The 24,221-nt window shown below is 37.5% G+C and overlaps 1 protein-coding gene across 12 annotated transcripts in view; it reads left to right on the forward strand.

The window, feature by feature from the left end:
* The window catches only part of HUWE1 (HECT, UBA and WWE domain containing E3 ubiquitin protein ligase 1), a 138,861-nt gene that overhangs the window by 76,226 nt on the left and 38,414 nt on the right, over nt 1–24,221 (forward strand). For 11 of the 12 annotated variants that reach the window (XM_032475500.1, XM_032475509.1, XM_032475505.1 and 8 more), the window contains 19 exons: nt 1,461–1,518; nt 2,510–2,686; nt 5,698–5,943; nt 6,936–7,069; nt 7,842–7,936; nt 10,076–10,267; nt 11,795–12,011; nt 12,393–12,515; nt 13,130–13,367; nt 13,742–13,972; nt 15,228–15,350; nt 15,777–15,872; nt 16,448–16,717; nt 17,983–18,135; nt 19,603–19,730; nt 19,905–19,986; nt 20,657–20,833; nt 21,314–21,473; nt 21,766–22,124. In XM_032475500.1, the coding sequence (XP_032331391.1) occupies nt 1,461–1,518; nt 2,510–2,686; nt 5,698–5,943; nt 6,936–7,069; nt 7,842–7,936; nt 10,076–10,267; nt 11,795–12,011; nt 12,393–12,515; nt 13,130–13,367; nt 13,742–13,972; nt 15,228–15,350; nt 15,777–15,872; nt 16,448–16,717; nt 17,983–18,135; nt 19,603–19,730; nt 19,905–19,986; nt 20,657–20,833; nt 21,314–21,473; nt 21,766–22,124 (3,259 nt within the window). The remainder of the gene's footprint in view (nt 1–1,460; nt 1,519–2,509; nt 2,687–5,697; nt 5,944–6,935; nt 7,070–7,841; nt 7,937–10,075; nt 10,268–11,794; nt 12,012–12,392; nt 12,516–13,129; nt 13,368–13,741; nt 13,973–15,227; nt 15,351–15,776; nt 15,873–16,447; nt 16,718–17,982; nt 18,136–19,602; nt 19,731–19,904; nt 19,987–20,656; nt 20,834–21,313; nt 21,474–21,765; nt 22,125–24,221) is intronic. The other variant, XM_032475508.1, reaches the window with a different exon arrangement.

Here is a 24,221-nt window from a genome sequence, read left to right on the forward strand (position 1 = left end):
AGTTTGTTCTTGGAGTTCGATTAAGAACCACTGTTCGTTTGTTTTCTCTCTTGTTCTCCTCTACTTCTATCTAGCAAATGAAGGAAGTACCTGGGTCCCAGTTCATGATAGTGCTTTGGTTCTTTACCATTATATTTGACTTCTGCAAAGGGGCAGGTGTCTTCTTGGGCTTCTGCTGCACCCATATTCCTTAGCAGTAGAGGTGGATCTCTGGGTTCTTCCCAAGGAGGCACAGTTGTGCTGGCGTAGATAATTGCTGTAAGTATCTGGGAGTGCTGCAGTGGTTCTGAGAGGGAACTTTACAGTCAGGGGAAGGCTTATAGTCTTCCCATGGAATCATTTCACTTCTGGCTTTTAGGTCCTCCCTTTGTGCAAAGTTCTTCTCCAGATTCTTCATTGAGCATGTTACACACAACATCCTATCCAAGCCCTAGCTCTGGATATCTCTGAAGCCATTCAACATTTCTCTCCATTCTCTTTGCCTGTTGCCTAGCCTCCATTTTGCTGCCAATGTCCTAATGCCTGGCATATCTTTGTTCACATTTTATCTTGCTCAGAGATGAAAATTATTAGTTTCTTGGCAATTTCCTGCCTTCTCCCCACCCCCAGCCTCTCCTTTTTTCCGTCTCTGCGCTTTCAGATTTCTTCCAAGGGCCTATATGTAAAATGCTCCTTATTTGACTCAAGTTTTGTCCTTTCCTAGAGCTTATCTTTTAGGTAGATTTTGTTTCATTTCAGTATACTTTGTGGTATTTTTTTTCCTCTCTCTCTATTTCTTAGAAAAGCAAAGATGTAGCCATTGGGCCAAAGACTGCATTTTCTGCAACTGTGGCATTATTGCAGCCTTCTTATCTTAAGCACAGCACTGAAGCATCTGAAGCAAAAGACCTGATCACAATTTTGAGATAGTTTGGGAACAGATTGTTAGAGAAAGAGGCCTTGGGTATTGACTTCACCTTTGACCAACTTTGTTCTGAATGTCTTGTCAATCTTAAGCATGGAATTTGTACAAAATTAAATTCTGTTTCCTGTTCTCTGTAACTTTAAATCTGATGCAGTATTATGGTAGGATGTTTATGTATTTGTTTTGTTGCATAACTCCTTTCTTCAAATATTTAAATGGTCTTTTAATTGAACTTGTTTATTCTTAATATTGGCATATTGATGAATTCCTTCTATAGATACCTAAGATAGAATCATTTCTTTTGAGATATGTACAAATGCTGAGTTTGTGAAAGCTTGGTCTTTTTCCTTTTGTGCTCTCAACCTACTCAGGCTGGGAAAGCTAACCTCAGAATTATTTCAGCTCTTTTTTTTTTTTTTTCTGTGCTACATACTAAGAGCTATAAGTCTAACTTAGAAAAAGGCCTAGCATTTCATGCTGTTTCCTTTTCCTCACTTTGTTCTCTTGCACTGGTATTGTGAATTTCTGTGTAACTCACTGTTTTCTCCCTTAACAGGGTTGTTGGTACAGAGGAACGTATTCCTATTCCCCTCATGGATTACATCCTTAATGTGGTAAGATTAACGATAGGGCAGACTGAGTAAAGGTGTGTACTTTTCGGAAAATGTAGGGTTACCAAATAGTCTGATGGTTTGTGTTTATTTTCACTGGGGCCCTTAAAAGTATGGAGCAGTGAGGAAAGATATGCAGATCTTGTTCTGTGAGACTGGTTTTCCAAAAATTAGCCAGTATTCCCAATTTTTTGTTCATTCCCCTTTGGAATCCAAACAGGAGGAGAGTGGGCTTTGTTAGGCCAATCCAGTATTATGTTCTTTGAATGTGTCCAACATATATTCCCCCCCCCCCGTTATTTGCCATTTTTTCCCACTAACTTCTCTTCTACCAAAAAATAAAAGTAAAAATTAGTGTGATGTTTTCTTTTAACTTTGTGTGTCGCACAGGAAAAAGTGAAGTTTGAATTTTCCCAGAATTATTTACCTGTAAGGGGAAGCCCACTTAGCATTTGTTCTAGCCCAGTAAGCACTTCCAGAGATGGTTTCTCTTTTGCTTATGTGTTTGTTGCCCACATTTTACTTTCTTATCCTTACAAAATGCTTTATTTGGTCTGAATCACTCTTCCACAGTTTTAGGTTTCATTTTTGTTGTAAGTACATTTGAAGGAAAGTATCCATGATGTTTGCTTCCAGGGGAGAGGTAACACATTATCATGCAAGAAGCATTGAATGAGCAAATTAAAAGATTAGGTCTGATTCTGCCACTAATTCATGGTATGGCCCTGAGCAAGTCATTTAGCTTGTTCTGTGTTCTCAAATTATATGACTTTAGGTGTGGATGAAAAGGTAGATTGGGAAAAAGTTGTAATTATTCCTTATTTTATGGATGTTTAGGGGCCATATCATATACCTATCCCTGTTTACCCGAGCTTTTGGTATTCTAAAAAATACTAATTTCATGACTACAAGGTTATCCCTGTCCTTATTCCAAGCTGGCATTTTAGTTCCAAGTGTTAGGCACTAACTTTTTTTTTTAATTTTCATTACCTAGATGAAATTTGTGGAATCTATTCTGAGCAACAATACAACTGATGACCACTGCCAGGAATTTGTGAATCAGAAAGGACTCTTGCCTTTGGTTACCATTTTGGGTCTTCCCAATCTGCCCATTGACTTTCCCACATCTGCAGCCTGTCAGGCTGTTGCAGGTGTCTGCAAATCCATATTGGTAAGAAGCATCTGGCCAAATATTTTCATTTCTTTTAGAAATCAGTTCTATATACGTGTTTTTACTGTGGTCTCCCCTTCAACTAAAAAAATAATGAAGAAATTTGTGGTTATGTACTACAAGTGAATTTTGTGACTAATAAATAGTGTGTCATGTTATTTCTCATTGAAAAGTCAAAGTGTTTGTTCTTTGTTCCTGGGTTTGGTATATAATTCTAACGTGAGTTTATTGAAGGTATATATCCAAGAACGCTTTGGAGCTCGGTTTTAACACAATATGATATTGTTTAGTCGTGTAAGTTTTTTTTCCTTTCTTAGGCTTTATAGTCATGTATTTTAAGCATGATTGACCTGTAGTTCATTGCTCAAATTTTTCCGTAAAATGAAGTGTCTTTATTTATTTTAAATAGTGGTAAAATAGACATAACATGATATCACTTTGACCATATTTTAGTGTATAGTTTACTAGTGGTACCATCACATTGTTGTGCATCCTATCTCCAGAACTCTATTCATCTTGCAAAACTAAAATTCTGTACCCATTAAACAACAACTTTCAAATTCCCTCTCCCTACCAGCCCCTGGTAGCCACCGTTCTACTTTCTGTCTCTCAATTTTGACTGTTATAGTTACGTCGTATAAGTGCAATTCATAACATTTGTCTTTCTGTGGCTGGCTTATTTTGTTTAGCATAATGTCCTCAAGATTCGTCCATGTTGTAGCATATGTCGGAATTTCCTTTTTTTAAGGCTGAATAATAGTAATAGTCTAGTGTTTGTATAAACTGCATTTTGTTTAGCTATTTGTTCATCAGTAGACATTTCAGTTGCTTCACCTTTTATGAATAGTACTGATACAAACATGGGTGTGCAAGTATTTCTTCAAGACTCTGCTTCTGTGTGTGTGGTAGAAACACTTAATGATCTACTCTCTTAGCAAATTTCAAGTGTATGATAACAGTATTATTAACTATAGTCACCACACTGTATATTAGATCTCCAGAACTTAATCATCTTATAGATGAAAGTTTGTACCCTTTGACCAACATGTCCACGGTTCCCCCTAGCCCCTGGCAACACCATTCTACTCTGATTCTGAGTTTGACTTTAAAGTGAGATCATATTTGAGACTCTGCCTTCAATTATTTTGATTATCTACCCACAAGTAAGATTGCTTGATCACATGTTAGTTCTATTTTTAATTTTTTGAGGAACTGCCATACTATATTTTCCACAGCAGCTCCACCATATTGCATTCCAACTAGCAATGCACGTGAGTTCAGTTTCTCCACATTCTCACCAACACTTGTTATTTTCTGGGTTTTTTTTTTTTTATATACTAGCCAATCTAATGGATGTGAAGTGAAATCTCATGGTTTTGATTTTCATTTCTCTGTTGATTAGCAATGTTGAGCATCTTTTCATGTATCATTTTGTCTTTGGAAAAATGTCTGTTCAGATCCTTTGCCCATTTTTAATAGGGTTGTTCGTTTTTTGTTGTTGAGTTGTGAGAGTTCTTAATATATTCTGGTTATTAATCCTTTATCAGATAAGTGATTTGCAGATTATCTTCTCCCATTCCATGGGTTACCTTCACTCCTTTGATAGTGTTCTTTGATGCAAAAAAAGGTTTTAATTTTGACGAAGACCAGTTTTATTGTTGTTTTACTTTCATTGCCTGTGCTTTTAGTGTCATATCTGAGAAATCATTGCCAAATCCGATGTCATGCAGCTTTTATCCTATGGCTTTTTCTAGGTGTTTTGTAGTTTCAGCTCTTTGATCTATTTTGAGTTAATTTTTTATATGGTTGTAAGGTAAGGTCCAAATTCATTCTTTTGTATGTGGACATCCAATTTTCCCAGTACTATTTATTGAAAAGACTGTCATTTCCCTATTGTACCCTTGTCCTGGCAACTGCCAAAAATCATTTGACCGTATATGCAAGAATTTATTTGGGGGCTCTCTATTCCATTCCATTGGTCTTGATGTCTGTCTTTATGTCAGTACTGCACTTTTGATTACTGTAGTTTTGTGGTAAGTTTGCAAAACTGGAGGTATAAGACCTCTTTGTTCTTTTTGGGTTTCTCTCATATCTATTTGGGTTTCCTTGAGAATCTATATGAATTTTAAGAGAGATTTTTCTGTTTCTGCAAAAAAACAAAACAAAAGAAACACCATTGGGATTTTTATAGGGGTTGCACTAAATCTGTGAAGCTTCTGTATTAGCTGGGTTGTGCAATGATAAGTAATTTCTGATAAAAATCAGAAATCCAGTTTCTTGAGGACTTGGAAAGATCCATAGTTGTGACATATCTGCATTTAATATTTTACTTTGCTTTACTTTTTACAAATATTAAGTGCTATTTATAAGAGGCGGGGAAAGGGCTACTCCATCTGTCCTACCTCTAAGATACTGTATGAGAGTGGATAGATTTATTTAAAGCCATAGGAAAGGCAAATGAGTTCTCTTATCTTTGAATGGCAAGTGATAGTGTTTATTGTCAGATTTTTTCTGCAGACTCAAAAAGAAATTACAAGGGCCCTAGAGTTGTCTCCAGAAAAAGAAAATACCTAGCTGGTGCCTGTCCTAGAATTGTCTCTCTTAATGTGGGAAGAGAAGAACATTTGTAATAGTGGTTCATTCCCATGCTTTGGAACCTTGCCTAACTTTGCCTCTTGTTGAGCAGAATTTGAAGTTAATCCTATAGCGTGGAGTCCTTGCTGTAACAAACAGTATTCCAGTTTGGCCATCACAATCTTTTAAATATGATTGGCTTACCATGTTTTGAAAGCCTCTCATTTATGAGAAATAATGTGTTGCTCTAGAAGGAGACATTTAGATATGTCATACCTGCATTCATATTTTGGCTCCACCATATTTACCAGGTGAGAGACAGGGCCAGGTCTGAAATTTGTGAGACTTGTCTTACACTTCTTTTGTTGTGACTGCTAAAGACATATGCATATGAAGCTCATTGTACATTAATGCTTTAATTACTCTTCTTTTTTCAGACACTGTCACATGAACCCAAAGTCCTTCAGGAGGGTCTCCTTCAGTTGGACTCCATTCTCTCCTCCTTGGAGCCCTTACACCGCCCAATTGAGTCCCCTGGGGGCTCAGTGTTGTTGCGAGAACTGGCTTGTGCTGGCAATGTTGCTGATGCTACCCTTTCAGCTCAGGCCACACCTCTACTGCATGCGCTCACTGCTGCCCATGCCTACATCATGATGTTTGTTCACACTTGCAGAGTTGGACAGGTAAGAATTATCTTAAGGGTGAACATGTTGGTTGAAAGCCAGTGAAATACCTAGGACATATATCTGGCATCTTACTGGGCTTCGAAGCAGTTCTTCCTACACTAGCTGCTAAAAGAACAGTTTTAGGGTAAATTGGTTTTTTGGTTTTGTTTTGTTTGGTGGTAACTTAAGTTTATGCTTCAAGTTGCTGTCTAGTTTTACTTTCTCAATATTTTTTTCATTAGAAATTGGGTGACCATATAATTTGTTTTGAGAACTGGACCTTCTTGAGAATGAAAGAAGTTGAGATAATAACAGGCATTTAGGGATGAATAATCAGCCCTTTTAGTAGGCAAGCCTCAATTGGTGCTCATCTGGCCTTATTACTTCCTAATCTTTCTATAAAGGGATGTAGGCTTGGTAATGAGATAGCAAGAAGGAAATTTAACCACAGAACATGTAAGTCAATGGTAATTTGCAGAATACTAAAGATTTCCTAAATATCAGACCCTATTCCTGCAACCCTTGGGGGGTTCTTTATTGTTATTTTGTTTCTAAGTACTCACAGTTTTACTACCTTTAGTTGACAAGTAAGCAAGTCTAAAGGTTAATGGTATAATATTTTTAGCAGCCCTATTTTATATGCTGTTGAGCAGAAGTGTATTCTTTGGATGAAATTAAATGAAGAGCACAGTTATGAACTATTTAGAAAATAATTAAATTACGTAACAAAGCTTTAGGGATTTATTTATTTATTGGAGTAAAGAAATAAGAGGGAATTAACAAGCTCCTCACCACCTAAAAAAATTAGAAAGCTGTCAGTGAATCTGCAAGACTTTTTTTGATTTAGAAAAAGTTGCCTGTAAATGTAGAAATTTTGATGAAGTAGATAACTCTGAGAATAATAAGGGATGAAAAAGAATCTCTTACCCTTCTTGAACAACTAAAAGTTGGTTTTGAATATAACTGTTCAGAGGGCATCCCAAAGATCACCGTCTTTACTTTGGTTGCAGAGTGAAATTCGTTCCATTTCCGTAAACCAGTGGGGCTCTCAGTTGGGTCTGAGTGTTCTGAGCAAGCTGAGCCAGTTATACTGTTCCCTGGTGTGGGAAAGCACTGTTCTCCTCTCCCTGTGTACCCCAAACAGGTAAGGAAATGGTCTTCTCTTAATATCTCTGTTGTCATTCCTAACAGAGACTAAGCTTAGTGAGCCTGGAGGATTGCTTTGGTCAAGAATAGAAAGGTAATGAGTTCAGAGGCTTTCTTGTCTGTCTTAATCCATTCAGGCTGCTATAACAAAATCCCCAGACTGGGTCCTTAGAAATAATGGAAATTTATTGCTCAGGGTTCTGGAGGCTGGGAGTCTGTATGGTTGGGTGAGGGCTCTCTTCCACACTGCAGACTTCTCATTGTATCCTCACATGGTGGAAGAGACTAGGAATTTCACTGGAGCCTCTTTTATACAGCACTAGTCCCATTCATGAGAGTTCTACCCTTAAGACTTAAGCACCAACCAAAGGCCTTACCTACTAATACCATCTCATCAGGCATTCGGATTTCAACATTTGAATTTTTAGGGGACATAAGCATTTGGTCCATAGCATTGTCCTTCCCACTTACTAGCTGAAGGACTTGCTTACAGATGTGTCATCTTGTGCATCTTGGACATAATATCTGTTATGTTGTGTCAGTACTGGTGGGTGTTTAAAATTTGATCCTATTGTTAGCCAGATCTAAAGAGTTGGGTTGGAAACCTTGTTGAGTGTTGCCTCAGGAATTCCATCATTGCAAATGCTTTATTAGGTTATCTTAACTTATCTATAGGAGGGATAGTGGTCAGCCAAGTAGGTCAGAGACCAAATACAACATAAAAAGATGAGCTATCAGGATTTTTTTGCTCACTATTTCTCTTCTTGCAGCCTACCATCTGGGTGTGAATTTGGTCAGGCGGACATGCAGAAACTGGTTCCAAAGGATGAGAAGGCAGGTACGACCCAGGGCGGAAAAAGATCAGGTAACTCCAAGAAACTAAAATCCTAGCCATTAATTCTTTAAAGTCCTGTCTCTGTGTCCTTTATAGGTATGTTATGAAATTTTAGTTAGTTCTATCATCTGTAGTGTTCCATTTTTTTCTTTCATATTTATTTTAAAATTAAACTATTTTCAGTTACTTTCTCTGTAAAAATATATATACACACAGTGATAAAAATTTTTAAATGTAGTAAAAAGAAGAATCACCCATATCTGTACCATGAAAAACAATATTTTGGAAGTGTCTGCCTAATCTTTTTCCCTGAAGATTTGTTTTATTGACATAATTGATTATCTTAGGTATAGTATGTCATAGATCTCTTTTCACTCAATATTAAAAAACTGAATTTCCTTTTCTTTCTCCTTTGCTACCTCCTTCCTTCCTTCCTTCCTTCCTCCTTTCCTTGCACACTCACTGTCTCTCGCTCTCCTCTTGTTCAGGGGATGGCGCTATGGGTTGAATTGTGTGGTCCTCCACCCCCCTTCCCCCCCAAAAAATTAAATATTGAAGCACTAACCCCCTAGCACCTCAGAATGTGACCTTATTTGGAAATAGGGTTGTTGTAGATGTAGTTAAGATGAAGTCCAAAAAGAACAGAAAAGATGCAGGCAGAGGTTGGATGGAGAAACTGAATTTTTAATTTTTATTAATTTAAATGTAACAACTGTTACTCTGTTCAGTGGTTGGAAGACTTTTAAGTATGTCTGGAACAGCTTGGGTATGTGAATTTTTTTTTCAGTAAATTATATGAAATATAAATATAGATCAATTAATGAAAACTTAATGTCTGACTTTAAAAGTGCTATAAAATAGTTATCTTTTAAAAAATACGTAGTATAAAATATAAAATCTCAATTTTTATATTTGATTATACGTTGAAACAATTTTGATTACATTGGGTTAAACTGTATTATTTAAAATTATAGATGTTTCTTTTTCCTTTTTGAAGTGGTTACTAGAAATTTTTTAATTGCATATGTGGCTCATGTTATATTTCTGTTGGACAATGCTATTTTAGAAAATAGCTTTTTGTGTTGTATTATAATAGAAGTTCCGAATTGCCATAAGCAGAAATTATGCACAGTATTCTGACCTAATACAACAGACCTAAAATTAATAAAAGCAGCTTTTCCAGAAAGTTTTTTTTTTCACCTATACTCTGCTTCAGGGAGAAAATAAACTTGATAAACTATTAAGAAACCAGTGAAGGTAATTCTATGTATAAAAACCTAACAGATATGCTTAAAAGTTGTACTGAGGTTACTGAAGATAGGGAACATGCTAAGGAACTAATAAAGAAAGCAGACATAATTTATGAAACAACAAATAAGGACTTATATGACAGCTATTGTACTGTGAGAGGAGGGGATGGAATTAATAAAATATATACAAACCTCTGGCAAGACTAATTTTGGAGAAAATGGACCACACCAAAAGTTAGAATCTTAAATTTTGTCAGAGTATACCAACTTTAACTCAAGGAAAGAGTAAAATAATTTACTGAGAACTGAAAACAAAATTAAACTCACTATCAAAAGAATTGCCTTGCATAACAATTCAGATATATTTTCCCCCAGCAATTTCTTTTACACATTTAACAACGATAACTCTATTTCCACATAGTTTTTCCAGAACATTACAAAGAAAACTTGATGTGTTTTATAAAGTTTGCCTAATGCTGATTCTTAGATCAAAGAGCACACACCAAAGAAAATCATGTATAAAAGTCTTAAATGCTAGGAAATATATTTCTCCAGTGCTAATCTATGATGTCTAATTTGAGTTTATTAACAAGCTATAAAATTCTAGTGGGTCATGCAACTTGACAGTATTGGGACACCATGCACATTTTTGTCTACGCCGTCTTCCAAGGTAGCCCTGGGTTAAGGCTTCTCATATGCTCTCATTAGAAGATGTTAGTATTAGCTACTTAGAAGGGCTCCAGGGAGAGAAGCATACGGGTACAATTTTGTAGGTTTTTGTGTTTTCTTTTCAGATATAGGAAGTCATGGACATTTCAAGAGTAATAAGCACTTTAATTAACTCTTGGGATTCTTCAGAACAAGGAATCAGGTAAGTGCTGGCTCAACATGATCTTATTGCTCCCCCTTATGTCTACAGATGGAGAACAGGATGGAACTGCTGGTAGTATGGATGCTTCTACCCAGGGCTTGTTGGAAGGCATTGGGCTTGATGGTGACACGCTTGCTCCTATGGAGACAGATGAACCTACTGCTTCAGACTCTAAAGGCAAATCTAAAATCACACCTGCCATGGCTGCTAGAATCAAGCAAATCAAGCCTTTATTGTCAGGTGAGTGAGTCTCTTCTTTCTGCTCTTTTCTGGAAGTAAAATTGACTATCCAAGATGCTAATATTTACCTCCCCTTTCTTTGTTAGACCTCTGTGACCTTGGAACATTCTGAGGTTTCTGTGTGGGTCATAGTTTTGATGTCTATTTCTCTGTGGTGACTGGCCTTTTGTCTTTCTCTCTTATCCTTGCTGACTACCTTTGAGCCTCTTTGCTGTCTATTCACCTGAAAGCGGTTGTTTAAAAGTGCAAAATTAATGTTTAAATGCATTAGGCTTTCAGAATCTGGGCACCACCAGCCTCCAGCTGGGCAGTGCAAGAATCTGTAGCCTATTCCTTCACTGAGATTGGGAGATCCTAATTTGGATGGATTAGGAAGAAGAAAGGCCTGTTCTCTTCTTCTTATGCTGTATGCCTCAGAGCTTCCTGAGTTTTGAGGGTATGATATATGGTGCCAGCTCAAGTAGAGCCTGTTTTTTCTTAGTGGGTTCATATGTACGTATATATAATTAAGAGATGTATTTTGATTCAGACCTAGTTTTTCTTATCTCTGGATCATGATGAAATAATGTTTATTTCAGAAATGCTGTGGCAGTGAGGGGAGGGTATAGCTCAGTGGTAGGGTACGTTCATAACATGTGCAAAGTCCTGGGTTCAATCCCCAGTACCTCCATTAAAAATAAATAAATAAAAACCTAATTACCTCCCCCCAAAAGTTTTTTTAAAAATCTGTTTACCCAGAAATGCTGTGGCAGCATTTTCATTTGTGATTTAAAGAGTAATAAATATTTATTGTAGAAAAAGTAGAGATTTTTTAAGAAAAACAAGGCAACACCCAAATACAGTATGTTTAAACATATTTTCTTTCCCTTTTTCTATACATTTCCTTTTACATGTTTGTATTTGGATTCTCCTTTTTTGGTTCAGCAGTATATACCAAAAAGCATTCTACAAAGGTGAAAATTTGAAATGCTTATAATATACCTAACACCATATAAGATTTTTATAAGAAGGACACTTTTTAAATTTTTATGCTTTTCCTAGCAATCTTTTTTCCTTTGGAGACCATACATTTAATGTTGCAATCAGATATAAGTATATATATGGTTTTCTTTTTCTGATCTAAGTTGTTAACATTTTTGGCATTTTTAAAGTTCTTTGTAAGCATTTTAAGTGACTTCATAATTGAACACATAGGTGTATCATTTACTTACTAGTTTATATTATGTATTGCTTTCTACAAGGGTGGTTTCCATTTATACCTCCTCTAACAGTATGAGTGCTTACTTTGTCTTTCACATTTGTTATATATTGAGTGCCAACATAATTCCCTGTCTCTTGCTTTCAAAAGAGGCATTTATTTCCTGTAGAACTTCCTTTTTAGATTATCATATGTAGAAACAAAGTGTTTCATAGGTGTTATGTAAGAGGGAGTAGTCAGTCATAAACATGTATTAATGGTAATGTGTCTGTTATAATGAAACCATTCTGAAAATACTGTACAACCTTGTTCTGACTTTTGCGTTCCAGCTTCCTCCAGATTAGGCCGAGCACTTGCTGAGCTATTTGGACTACTTGTTAAACTCTGTGTGGGGTCTCCTGTCCGCCAGAGAAGGAGCCATCATGCTGCTAGTACCACCACAGCACCAACACCTGCTGCTCGATCAACAGCCTCAGCCCTCACTAAGCTCCTCACAAAGGGCTTATCTTGGCAGCCTCCACCATATACACCTACTCCTCGCTTCAGGTGAGCTCCTTGAGATGCAGAATCTAGTTGGTTCCTTCTCTGCTTAAATGGAAAGTGAGCCACTGAATTAGAAGACTTGGAGGTCCATTGTTTACTCTAGATGGATACCCCAAATACAGTTTAAGATACTTGTTTTGGTTCTACCTGGTCTAAAACAGATTTTAAAAGCATTTGTAATCAAATTGCATTCCTATAATGTTTTAGTGGAAATTGTCACCTTTTTTGCCTTAGAAATTTTAATAACCAGACTAGTCACCCACTTGCATTCCAATCAGTCACTTCAGTGCAACTTTAAATTTTCCTCATGGCTTCTACTTGAATTTCCCATTGCTTCTGTGTCTGCCTCAGAGAAGTTTAAATTTTGCTTTTTCCATCTTTCAGGCTGACATTCTTCATCTGTTCAGTTGGTTTTACATCCCCAATGCTGTTTGATGAGAGGAAGTATCCCTACCACCTCATGCTGCAGAAATTTCTCTGCTCTGGAGGCCACAATGCCCTTTTTGAGTAAGGATCATGTTGCTTGGAGTTTGGTCTTTTCTCTGTGCCTTAGCAGCTCACAACTTTCTAAGTCACTTATCCTATGACGGTGGGATACATAGAGACAGCCATTGAGTGTACCCTTTCATGTTCTGGGAACTAACCATATTTATCTCCATCTTCCTTGAAGGGTGGGATTAAGCCTGTCCTGGAGGTGTTTGTAAAGGTCTCTACTTTTCCTCATTTGGTTTCATTGCCTGGTACATATTTTCCTAATGGACTTGTCCTTTTCTACTATTTCTCTAAATATGATAATTTTTCTGCTTTCTTTTGGTCAGAAGATTCTAAGCTAAGTTTCACTTTGGGTTTTTTTGTTTTAACTTTCAGAAGTAAATCTAGAGGTGGGAATTTGCCACATATATGTGTAACAAATTATCACTTTGTACATTTTAAACTTACATATGTTGTATGTCAATAATATATCAATAAAGCTGGAATAAAAACCCAAATAAAAGATAATGTCAGTAAGTGTTGGACAGATTGGAACCGTAGCTCTAAGGGACTGGGAACCTTTCTCTCACCACTTCCCTAGTCTAAAATACTAATATTCTATCTTGATACTTTCTCTTATTTGAATTTAGAACTTTCAATTGGGCCCTATCCATGGGAGGCAAAGTTCCTGTTGCTGAGGGATTAGAACATTCAGACTTACCTGATGGCACAGGAGAATTCTTAGATGCCTGGCTAATGCTGGTGGAGAAGATGGTGAATCCCACCACGGTGCTTGAGTCTCCACATTCACTGCCTGCCAAATTACCTGGAGGTGTTCAGAACTTTCCACAATTCAGTGCTCTCCGCTTCCTTGTGGTAACTCAGAAAGTGAGTATTCAGCATTCTGAAACCAAGAGGAATTTCTCATGCCAACTAGGTAGATTCTACTCTGTTTTGTCCTCCTTAGTGAAATAACTTGATTGTTGGAAAACCACTGGATCCTACTCCCAGATAGGGCTGGCTTACAGAAGAGGATAGAGCGGCCGCTTGATAATTTTCTGTATTGTAAACACTTGGACTGTAAGCTTCAGATTGGTGCTTCACATTGGGTTAAATGCCCCTTCTTTTTGCTTTCTTGGGCCCTCTTAGTACTGGCACTGGCTGATTGTGGAAGGACCATCTTATAGGTCTTTGACTTATTCTTCTTGGGGCTTTGAATTGAGACAAAATGATCTTCACACAGCTTTTCAAATGACTTACAGGCAGCCTTTACTTGCATCAAGAACTTGTGGAACCGGAAACCCTTGAAGGTGTATGGCGGGCGAATGGCTGAGTCCATGCTGGCCATTCTGTGCCACATCCTCCGAGGAGAACCTGTGATTCGAGAGAGACTGAGCAAAGAGAAGGAGGGTTCTCGAGGAGAAGAGGATACAGGGCAAGAGGAAGGTGGCTCCCGCCGGGAACCTCAAGTCAACCAGCAACAACTACAACAGGTGGGGTGCTGGCCTCACACTCCAGGGCCCAGACTTTACACCTGATGGAGTGCAATGCTTGTGGGTTTTCTAAGTGCCTGGTCCTGTTAGGGGATAGATTCAAATTTGCTTCCTCTTTTAGTGTTTCTTTTTTCTTCTGAGAAAGTTGGAATGTAGTCCCAATACTCCTAATAGGTAAAAGATTTGTGTCCTCCCAAGCATGTTATTTAGTATTGGAACTCTTTTACAGTATTCTCAGTAGGCTGCAGCTGCCATGTTCTTTGGAGGCAAACTGTCCTCATCTGCTTTCTGATTAATCTGTGAAAAGGTCTGTTGTGACCCAAATTTGTTTTCCAACAAGAGCTTTCTGAAGTGTTACCTACAAAACTTTTTTCTTCATTTTTAATAAAAATAAATTGAAAGCTAGAGGTGGGGGGAGCACTTATGATACTGACATTTCAATCTCAGCATTTAGCGTATTCATGTGGGAATTTGTGTGTATGTATGTGTGTTCTCTTTATATCTAGAGTCTGGTTCAAATGTGTCTTCTATATATACATGCCACGTTTTTTATTATAACAATTAAAAATGCTCACTTTAAGAAAATTTAGAGATATATCAAAGTATTTTTAAAGACATTCATAATGTCACCACACAAGATAATTGTGTCTTCTTTTCATCACTTAGTTCTAAGCCTAATTGTTACATAGTTGACATCATATAGTATGTAGATGTACACTGTTGTCATTAAGAAATGGATCTTTTTTTACTTCATAGTCATTCTTTTACTGCTGGATGTGTTGATCTTATTTGATGTCGTAAAGCTGTGATGTATAGTTTCTTTTTGTACAGATCGTTCTGTGTATCTAATGATTATTTCCTAGTTGTAAGTTTCCTGGGTTGGTTTTTCAGGGTCTTGTTCTGTTGCTAGCTTGTCTCAGAAAAGTGGGGCCAATTTTTGCTTCTCTTTGTGAATCTCAATCTTTGAATTAGAATAATCTTGTTAATGATACTCACCATCTAGCTGAATTTTCTTAAAGGTTAGAATTGAGAATCACCTTGGCTCCCTGCCTCAATGTGTAGCTCTGTTGGAATGATATGGAAGCCCCAAGCAGAAAGGATCATTTGTGTTACCTAACTGCCTTAGCTTTACAAATGCTCTCAGTTCACATGAAGTTAGGAAGACTTGCTTCCATCTTAAAAGGATTCCTTTCTTTCTAAATGTGTTTGGATTTCTCTTTTACCATGGTTCTGAGATCCTGCGTTCTTTTTATAGCTCATGGACATGGGCTTCACAAGGGAACATGCCATGGAGGCCTTGTTGAACACCAGCACCATGGAGCAGGCCACAGAGTACCTTCTAACCCACCCTCCCCCGATCATGGGAGGAGTTGTTCGGGTGAGTTGTCTCAGAGCTCTAATCCCCTCAGACCTGCTGATGTGCTTTACTTCTCCACGCCAGTATTTTCTTTATGTGCTCTCATAGCTCTAGAATATAAGGAGCAGAAGCTTCCTGTCTCCCAGCCATGCAAATTACTGGACTTTGCAGAAGAACTTTTAAATTATCCGTAGCCAGAAAGTAATAGGAGAGGCTCTCTTTTCTGAGATGCAGAATAGATGGCCACATTGAAGCTCCCTTCATATACTGAATTTCATTAGGTTTTTTCCCTTTTATTCTCGTGACTGGGTAAGCCTAATTGAGTTTGATTCCAGAGAACAGCATTTTAGAACCCCCTTCTCTTCTCTAAAGCTTGAGCACAGGATGTCTTATTCCTTATGAGTTAGGGTGTGTGCAGTTGCTGGATTTTCTGTTGTTTCTCTGTAGGATCTTAGTATGTCCGAAGAGGACCAGATGATGAGAGCAATTGCCATGTCTCTGGGACAGGATATCCCAATGGATCAGAGGGCAGAGTCACCTGAGGTAAGTATGAAACAGGGCATCCAAGAAGGTTTCACACATTAATCTTAGTATTTCTATGAACATTCTACTACTGCAAAATAACTGATGAAGTTTAAAAGTCTAAAAAAAGACATGGGAGTACTCATTCATCCTAACATTGCCAATCCCTAATCTACATTGTATTGGCCTGAAGCTATGAGTGAGACAGATAAAGCATTAATATTTATTGTCAGGTAAAGGCCCAAAATGTACTTGGTAGTACCCTTTAGGCCAAATTTGGCTGTATATTCCTAGATAGTAATTACTTCAGTTTACCATACTGGCAGAGAATGCAGGACATTGTCCATAAATGATTTTGTGGGAGGTGATGTAGGATGCTGCAGATAAATTGGCAATGCTTTGAGGATTGGAGGTGACCTTCCCTTTTGCTTTCCCTGTGTGGCTGTCCTCATACTCATTACCATGCATTGATAAATGTATCACCTGCTTGAGAAGGTAGAGAATATTCATATGGTAGGGCGAATACATTCTTAGTCTTCTCACTTTCTTTCTTCAACTTTTCCATATGCTATCACTCTTCCCTTCCCTGCCTCCAGGAAGTTGCTTGCCGAAAGGAGGAGGAGGAACGGAAAGCTCGGGAAAAGCAGGAAGAGGAAGAGGCTAAATGTTTAGAGAAGTTCCAAGATGCTGATCCATTGGAGCAAGATGAGCTCCACACTTTCACAGATACCATGTTGCCAGGCTGCTTCCACCTTCTTGATGAGCTGCCAGACACGGTGTACCGGGTCTGTGATCTAATCATGACAGCAATCAAACGTAATGGAGCAGACTATCGAGACATGATTCTGAAGCAAGTAGTCAATCAGGTAAGTTCTCCAGGGGCCAGAAGAGGAGAGTACGTAAAGTGGTTTTCCTGCCATTTATCAAAGCTTGATTTCTAGAAAAAGAAAAAGAAAAAAAATCAGTATTTTTGCATTTTTATCTGATATGGATATATTCTTTGAATTCTGTGGAACTCATAGAATTTTCTATTCATTCTCTAGTAATCTAGCTCTTTCTTGAGTGTTTCCTACAAAACATGAATTAACTACTTTCCAAAGAAACTGTCTTCGAAAGGAAAAAAACAAAACTCTCTTTTTCTAGGCATCTCTTCTTAGATTCATCTAAAATGTCCAAAATGTGTCTCACTCTTGAGCCAAATTAGGATCCCTGGACTAACAATAAATGTTTTTCCCTCTTCTCCTACGTAACAACTGCTTAGACAAATGAGTCCCCATCCTGATGAGTAGTTGTGACCTGATGTTTGTCTTTTTTTTTTTAAGCAGTGTTTTTCCTCATGAAATTAATGTATGCCAATTGGTGAAGTAGAATAAAAAAAATTACCTTGAATTCCCACACAAACAGGCAGTTAACATTTTGGTTGCGTTTCCTTTACTATTTTTTTTTTTTGATTTATGTATTTAACTCATTGGAGTCTTGTTTTATATATTTATTCAAGTTGAGAGACAGAGGAAAAAAATCAAAAAGTGATGTATGTAAATATAACTTTAGTGTATGGAAATACCACAAAAGTGAAAGGCAAACTGGATAAACCATTTTTTCACAAGATACGACTAAAGTTTAGTTATCTTTCATCTGTATTAAAAGCTTATAGAGGTGATTTTAAGAAAATGAAAACCTTAATAGAAAAGAGCAATTATATAAAATTCATTACAAGAAATTCTTAACATGAATACTAACACAAGACCAATGTTTCTGACATTCTGGATTTTTGTTTTTAATGATAATTCTGGGGTGGGTATAGTGAAAGATTATAAGTTGGTAGAACCTTTGTGGAGTTGACTTATATGAACCAGGAATTTTTTAAATATTCATTTCCTTTAACTTAGAATTTAGGTTTCTTGTAATCTAGCATAAGAAAATAATTTTTAGAGGTGCTCCTTTAGTAGCATACATCATCTTTTGATACAGACACTAAATCCCTATAGTAAATATGTTACTATTTGCCCACCCTCCTTCAGCAAATGTGTTGGAGGTGGAGGAAGTATTTTACAAGGTTGAGAATGTTTTAACAAACTTCATCATACTCTATCTGTAGTTCCTTGACTTAGCCACTTCTCTGCTTTTCTAGGTATGGGAAGCTGCTGATGTATTGATCAAAGCCGCTCTTCCCCTGACAACAAGCGACACAAAAACTGTGTCAGAGTGGATCAGTCAGATGGCCACCCTGCCCCAGGCCTCCAATTTGGCTACTAGAATCTTGCTTTTAACCCTGCTTTTTGAGGTAAGCTTTAAACTTTTTGGTCCCTGTGATTCATTCATCAGAGAATCATCAAATACCTACCACTTGAGACACTGAAGAAGATAGAAATGTAAGGCATGATAGGTTGTAACACACATAATGAAGTACAAAATTCAGCATTCTATGCCACATGAATGGTATAAATAATTTTATCTGAATTCAGGGAGGGCAATGTGCATCACTTCTGGATAATGAAAGATGGACTTCTCAGAACAAGTGTTAGTTAATTGAATTGGTTCTTAGAGAACTGGGGAGTGGTCATTAAAAGAAGGTATTTAGAGTGACTATTACAATTAAGTTGTGGAATACTTTTGGCTTTTCTGAGGAAACCCAACTAGCAGCCAAAGGGTAGGTAGGGTAAGATGTGGAAATTAGATAATAGGTATCAGATAGAATCTGACTCTTCCTACCTGGTCAGTCAGCAGATTATTTGAGGTAAAGTGTGGTTTGGCCAGGACATGTTCTTTTTCCAGCCAACATAGGAATTAGGAGGCTTTTGACCTTGAACAAGTGACTCGTCTGTAGCTTATCATGTTTAATGATAAAACCTGGATTTAATGGAATAAACCCTTTATAGAAACTCAAGAGTTAAGTCCATTATATGTGTCAAATTATGTGTCTGCAGTCTTGGGGCTTTCCTTTGTAATGGAAATGCTGATTGTTATTATAACATTTGTGAATAGATATTTGTGGGAAAGGTTGCAAAGTACCGAATGCTGAGGGTCCCCAATAACAATATAATAATAAAGAGAAAATCACTCATGAGGCTCCCCCCCCTTTTTATCACAAACAACAGTCTTACACTTTCTTCTAGTCTTTTTTCTATGCATTTAACCAGTTGGGATCAGACTATTTAGAAAGTTTTGTGCTCAGATTTTCTCTCAGTATCATATTATAAATATTTCTCCATGTCGTATATATATTACTCCATTTTTTGGACATTTCCTAGTTTAATTACCTATTGTTGGACATTTAAATTACTTCCAGTGATTTTCTGTTAAATAAATAACACTTTATATATCCTCTACAAGGGGAACCATTAACTGTGTTGCTGTGTTTAATTATTCTATCTTCCTTGGAAGATTAAATAAAGTTCTCTATAAATCAGAAGCTTTTCAACTAGCCTAGATGACAGTTCTTAATGACATTAATGTTACTGATAACAGTTCCCATATCAAGCACATACTAATGTACAAGGCACGGTGTTGGGCACTATATATCACACTTCCCCTGGAGGTAGAAATTATTATTTCCTTTCACCCATAAGGAAACCAAGGCCTAGAGAATTTAAATAACTCATCTCAGATCACACCGCTGGCTAAGTGGTGGAGGTAGAATTTGAATTCAACCAGTGCTGATAGCATTCACTCTTATGTTCTATACCATGCTAATTCTTGATACTGAGCAGAAGTTGATATTTGCTTTTTTTTTCTTTGATCTATCAATCAGGAGTTGAAGCTACCTTGTGCTTGGGTGGTTGAATCTAGTGGCATCCTTAATGTCCTAATCAAACTCTTGGAAGTGGTTCAGCCCTGCCTACAGGCCGCCAAGGAACAAAAGGAGGTCCAGACACCAAAGTAAGTGACCCTGTATCTCTCCTGGTTTCATTTCTATTGCCCTGGGACTTGGACCTTCAGGCTTAAGGCTTGAATCAGGCACTTTTCTGGGGAATATATGGGACAAATCTTGGATATTTTTTGTAAGTTAAAAATTGTGAGGTTGCTCAGAGTAAATCATTTCTCCTTTTTTAGGTGGATCACCCCAGTGTTGCTCTTGATTGATTTCTATGAAAAGACAGCCATCTCCTCAAAAAGGAGAGCCCAAATGACTAAGGTACATATTATGGTGTATATGGTGGGCAGAACTGCTTAGTTTCTTGAGGCAAGAATAGACCAGAAGAGAATGCAGGATAGTCGTAAAAAATATAAAGCTTTCTCATCAGGGCATAAATCTTCTTGAGGGATCTTGATGGCTAGATTTCTCTTCTGAATGGGGAATTAGAATTTTTTTTTTATGGAGCTGCTTACTAAAGGGCCCAAAAACTTAGGCTAGAAGTAAATGTTAAAAAAGTGTGCTGTCTCCAGAGGAGGAGTGGCTCTTCTATTATGTAAAGGACTGAGTGTGCAACAATTCCTCAAAAATCACATGCTCCTTACACAAAAATGATAAATACTACATCATCTCAGTACCTTCTCAGAAATAGAGATTTTGTTCCAGAATATCTAAAATAACATTTACCTTTTGTGGAAGACAGTGGAAACAAAAGGAAAGCAGAGGATCACAGAATAAGGATTTTGTGTATAGAGGGTTTTGTGCCTATGGAGAGAGGCCCAGAAATGTGAGGATTAACGTATATGAAAACTACTCTTGGTTTTCAAAATACGTTAAATATCCAGTATATTCTTTTTCTTAGATTAGCTTTAGCAGTGAACATTGATGAAGTTACTATTGCTTCTGACAGTCAACCTTGTAGGAAATAGAAACTTTGTGCTCTTATATTTAGTACCTACAGTCCAACAACAACAACTGGCGCTGGTTTGATGACCGCTCTGGGCGTTGGTGTAGTTATAGTGCAAGCAACAACAGCACTATTGATTCTGCATGGAAATCTGGAGAGACAAGTGTGCGTTTCACTGCAGGCCGAAGGAGATACACTGTCCAATTCACAACAATGGTTCAGGTACATGCTCACTCGATGCTGTAAACTTGATTGAAAAGAGGGGAAAGTGCTAGGTATGCTTTTCCATATGCTTCTTCCTGAACCAGCAGTCCTGAGATGTGTTATAAGGATAATATTACCACTAAATAGGGTATAGTTTTCAGAGAACTGAGTCTTCTTCTAAAGTCATTAGTTAGGCTGTGAGTCCAGCAATTTGATACTGTCCCACCCAGAAGTGATTTTAAGTGTTCATTCAAGGATTAGGGAGTGGTTGGTGATGGTGTCTGCTTTGTTGGAAAGTTTATAATTTGTTACGGGGCTTTGTGTATACCATTTTCCTTACGGGGACCTTCAGGCTTTCTCTCTGTGAGCGATAGAGATGGGATAAATTGCCAGGGTTCCTTCCTATTACACTATTTCTCCAGGGAGTTCCAACACCACCCCCACCCCCATATAGTCATTTTTTTTGGTAGACATGTTTTTGTCTGCTTGAATTCCTAGGTTAATGAGGAAACAGGGAACCGGCGTCCTGTGATGCTGACACTCCTGAGGGTACCACGGCTGAATAAAAACTCTAAAAACAGCAATGGACAGGAACTAGAGAAGACACTGGAAGAAAGCAAAGAAATGGATATCAAACGTAAAGAAAATAAAGCCAGTGGTATGGACTTTTAGTTTTGAATTTTTCAAGGAGTGTCTCACATAAAGTTAGTGTGACCTTAGGGCTTAAATTCTGGACAGTTTCATCATGAGCAATTTCTTATCCATCAGATTACTTGGTAACTGAAAGATATACAGTCTTCCTTTTTATACACCTTTTCATCTGATCTTAGAATTGGTATTTGATATGTTTCTCTTAATAAGACACAAGTGCTTGACTGGTTACTTAGGAGGGAGAGGATGGAAGTAAATGTCAGGTTAAACTGTCTGAACTCTTACTTTCCCATTTGTAGATACCCCCTTGACCCTAGAGATTACAGATACTGAAAAGGAGACAAGCCTGGAAGAAACAAAAATTGGGGAGATCCTGATCCAGGGGCTGACAGAGGATATGGTGACTGTTTTAATCCGGGCCTGTGTGAGCATGCTAGGAGTCCCTGTGGACCCAGACACTTTGCATGCCACCCTTCGCCTCTGCCTGAGGCTCACCCGAGACCACAAATATGCCATGATGTTTGCAGAGCTGAAGAGTACCCGCATGATCTTGAATTTGACCCAGAGTTCAGGCTTCAATGGGTTTACTCCCCTGGTCACCCTTCTCTTAAGACACATTATTGAGGATCCCTGCACCCTCCGTCATACCATGGAAAAGGTGAGTCTTTTTGGTGTCCAATGCTGGTTTAGCTTTATATCATACTTTGTTCTCCTTGGTCTCAGAACAGATAGACTTCTGGTTCATCATCAGGTATATAACCAGGTATTACAGATGATATGCTCTGCACAGCAAAATTTTCCAGCTGTGTGCTCAGGTGTTTGCTTAGGTATGGAGGTACTAGAAAATTCATTTGCTACCCTTAAATTTACTACAGTGATAGCTCTTATCTAGAAAGCCCTCTCTAGCCATATAGGTTTCTTGAACCAAACATTGTTAATAAAGCACTGGAATACTTTCCACCAAATTCATGTCTTAAAGATTATTCCCTTATAAGAATACTTGTCATATGTTCACCCAAGAGCCTATTTTCCAAACATTGTGTTTGGGGTTGTAAAAGTATAGTTGACTTGACCCTTGAACAGCACAGCTTTGAATTGCACAGATGCACTTATACACGGATTTTTTTCCAATAATCAACAGTACTACACAATCCATGGTTGAATCCGTGCGGTCAGTCTCCGGATATGGAGGGCCAACTATGTTATATGTGGATTGTCGGTGGCATAGAGGATTGGTACCCCTAGCCCACACGTTGTTCAAGGGTCAACTATAGTAAAGTTTTTGTAATGTATATGACTGTGATAAGCTCTTTACAAATACCCATTGTGCACATGAGAAAACAAGCTTTATGTTCATTTTAGGAAGCATATAAAGCAGTAAAAGAAATAATAAAAGTAATTAGAAAAGTAAAGACCTTTATAACATCAACATTAAGACATTAGCAGAAGGGTTGTGGGCTAACATCTTTCTAGTAAGGCTTTCTCCTCAGTACTTTCACAAATTATTTTCTCTGCTAATTCTTCGTCAGCAATCCATCGTGTGAATGTTACTGGACTTGACTTCCAGTTTCCTCTCTTGGGACATTATTTACCACATTTATAAGTAGTGTTGCAATTTATGTTTTTGTGCAGAGCTTTGTCATGTTTAAGACTGTTTTTCTTATAGATTCTTAGAAATTAGATCAAAAGGTATAAATTATTTTTTTACCTTGCTTGCCAGAAAGGTGGTACCACTTTATGTGTATGTGACTTACATCTCACATTCTTCAAAAAGTTCTTCACCCAGCCTGTTTGATTTCACTTAACATGAGCAAAGTCAAAAGAGGGGGGGTCTGTTAGAGGCAGCATGTACACTGTCCAAGGTCAGGAGACAGCCCAACAGAGAAGAAACAACTATATACGGACAGGATGCTGACTTAAAAGCAAAAATATTTGAAATGGTTAAAGCTTATACAACTTCAAAAAATGCTAGAAAAAAATATAGGTTCTTGTTGGATGACAGAAAACTTTCTAAGCTTAAAGGAAATTTTATTTGGGGGTGTGGGGAACAAAGGAAGATCAGTGGCAGTTTTCACGTATCAAGTGGCAAAATGTAAATGCTTGATAATATCCATTGCAGGTACGGGTGTGGAGAACCAGGCATACTCTTACTTTTTGTAGGAGTGGAAATTGGTGCAGCCACATTGGAGGGCAATTTGGTACTGTCAGTTTAAGATATCCTTTGACCTAGAAATTCTATGGCTAAGAATTTATCTGATAACTAAAGTCACGTATGCCAAGGTACATATACAAGAATGTTCACTGTAGAATTGCTTGTAATATCAAGAACTAGACATCTAATGTCCAGCAGATGACTAAATATGTAAACTATGGCACATTCTTTAATAGTGGAATTACACTTTTCTGTATTTAAAAAATGGGAGTTATTTTACGATTACAGCCTGGCAGACAAGGTAATAGTGATTAATATACTAAACTGAAGAGCATGACTGATTTGGTAAGAAAAACATTAAGATTCCAAAAGATGTTTATCTTTATGAACGTAGTTCACAAAGAAATAGATAACGGAAAATACAATGGAGTTATTTCCTTTATACTGTCCTGTATTTTCCATGATTAACAAGTCATTTTATGAGAAGAACCAAAGCATGAAGATATCTAAGCCCTTTTTTATCAAAGCAAGCAATCCATAAATAGTTTGATATCTCCTGTGGCTATCATTATCCAAGACTGATGATTGACTTTGAAACATACC

Source organism: Camelus ferus, chromosome X (genome assembly GCF_009834535.1).
Source record: "Camelus ferus isolate YT-003-E chromosome X, BCGSAC_Cfer_1.0, whole genome shotgun sequence".
Taxonomy (NCBI): Eukaryota; Metazoa; Chordata; class Mammalia; order Artiodactyla; family Camelidae; genus Camelus; species Camelus ferus.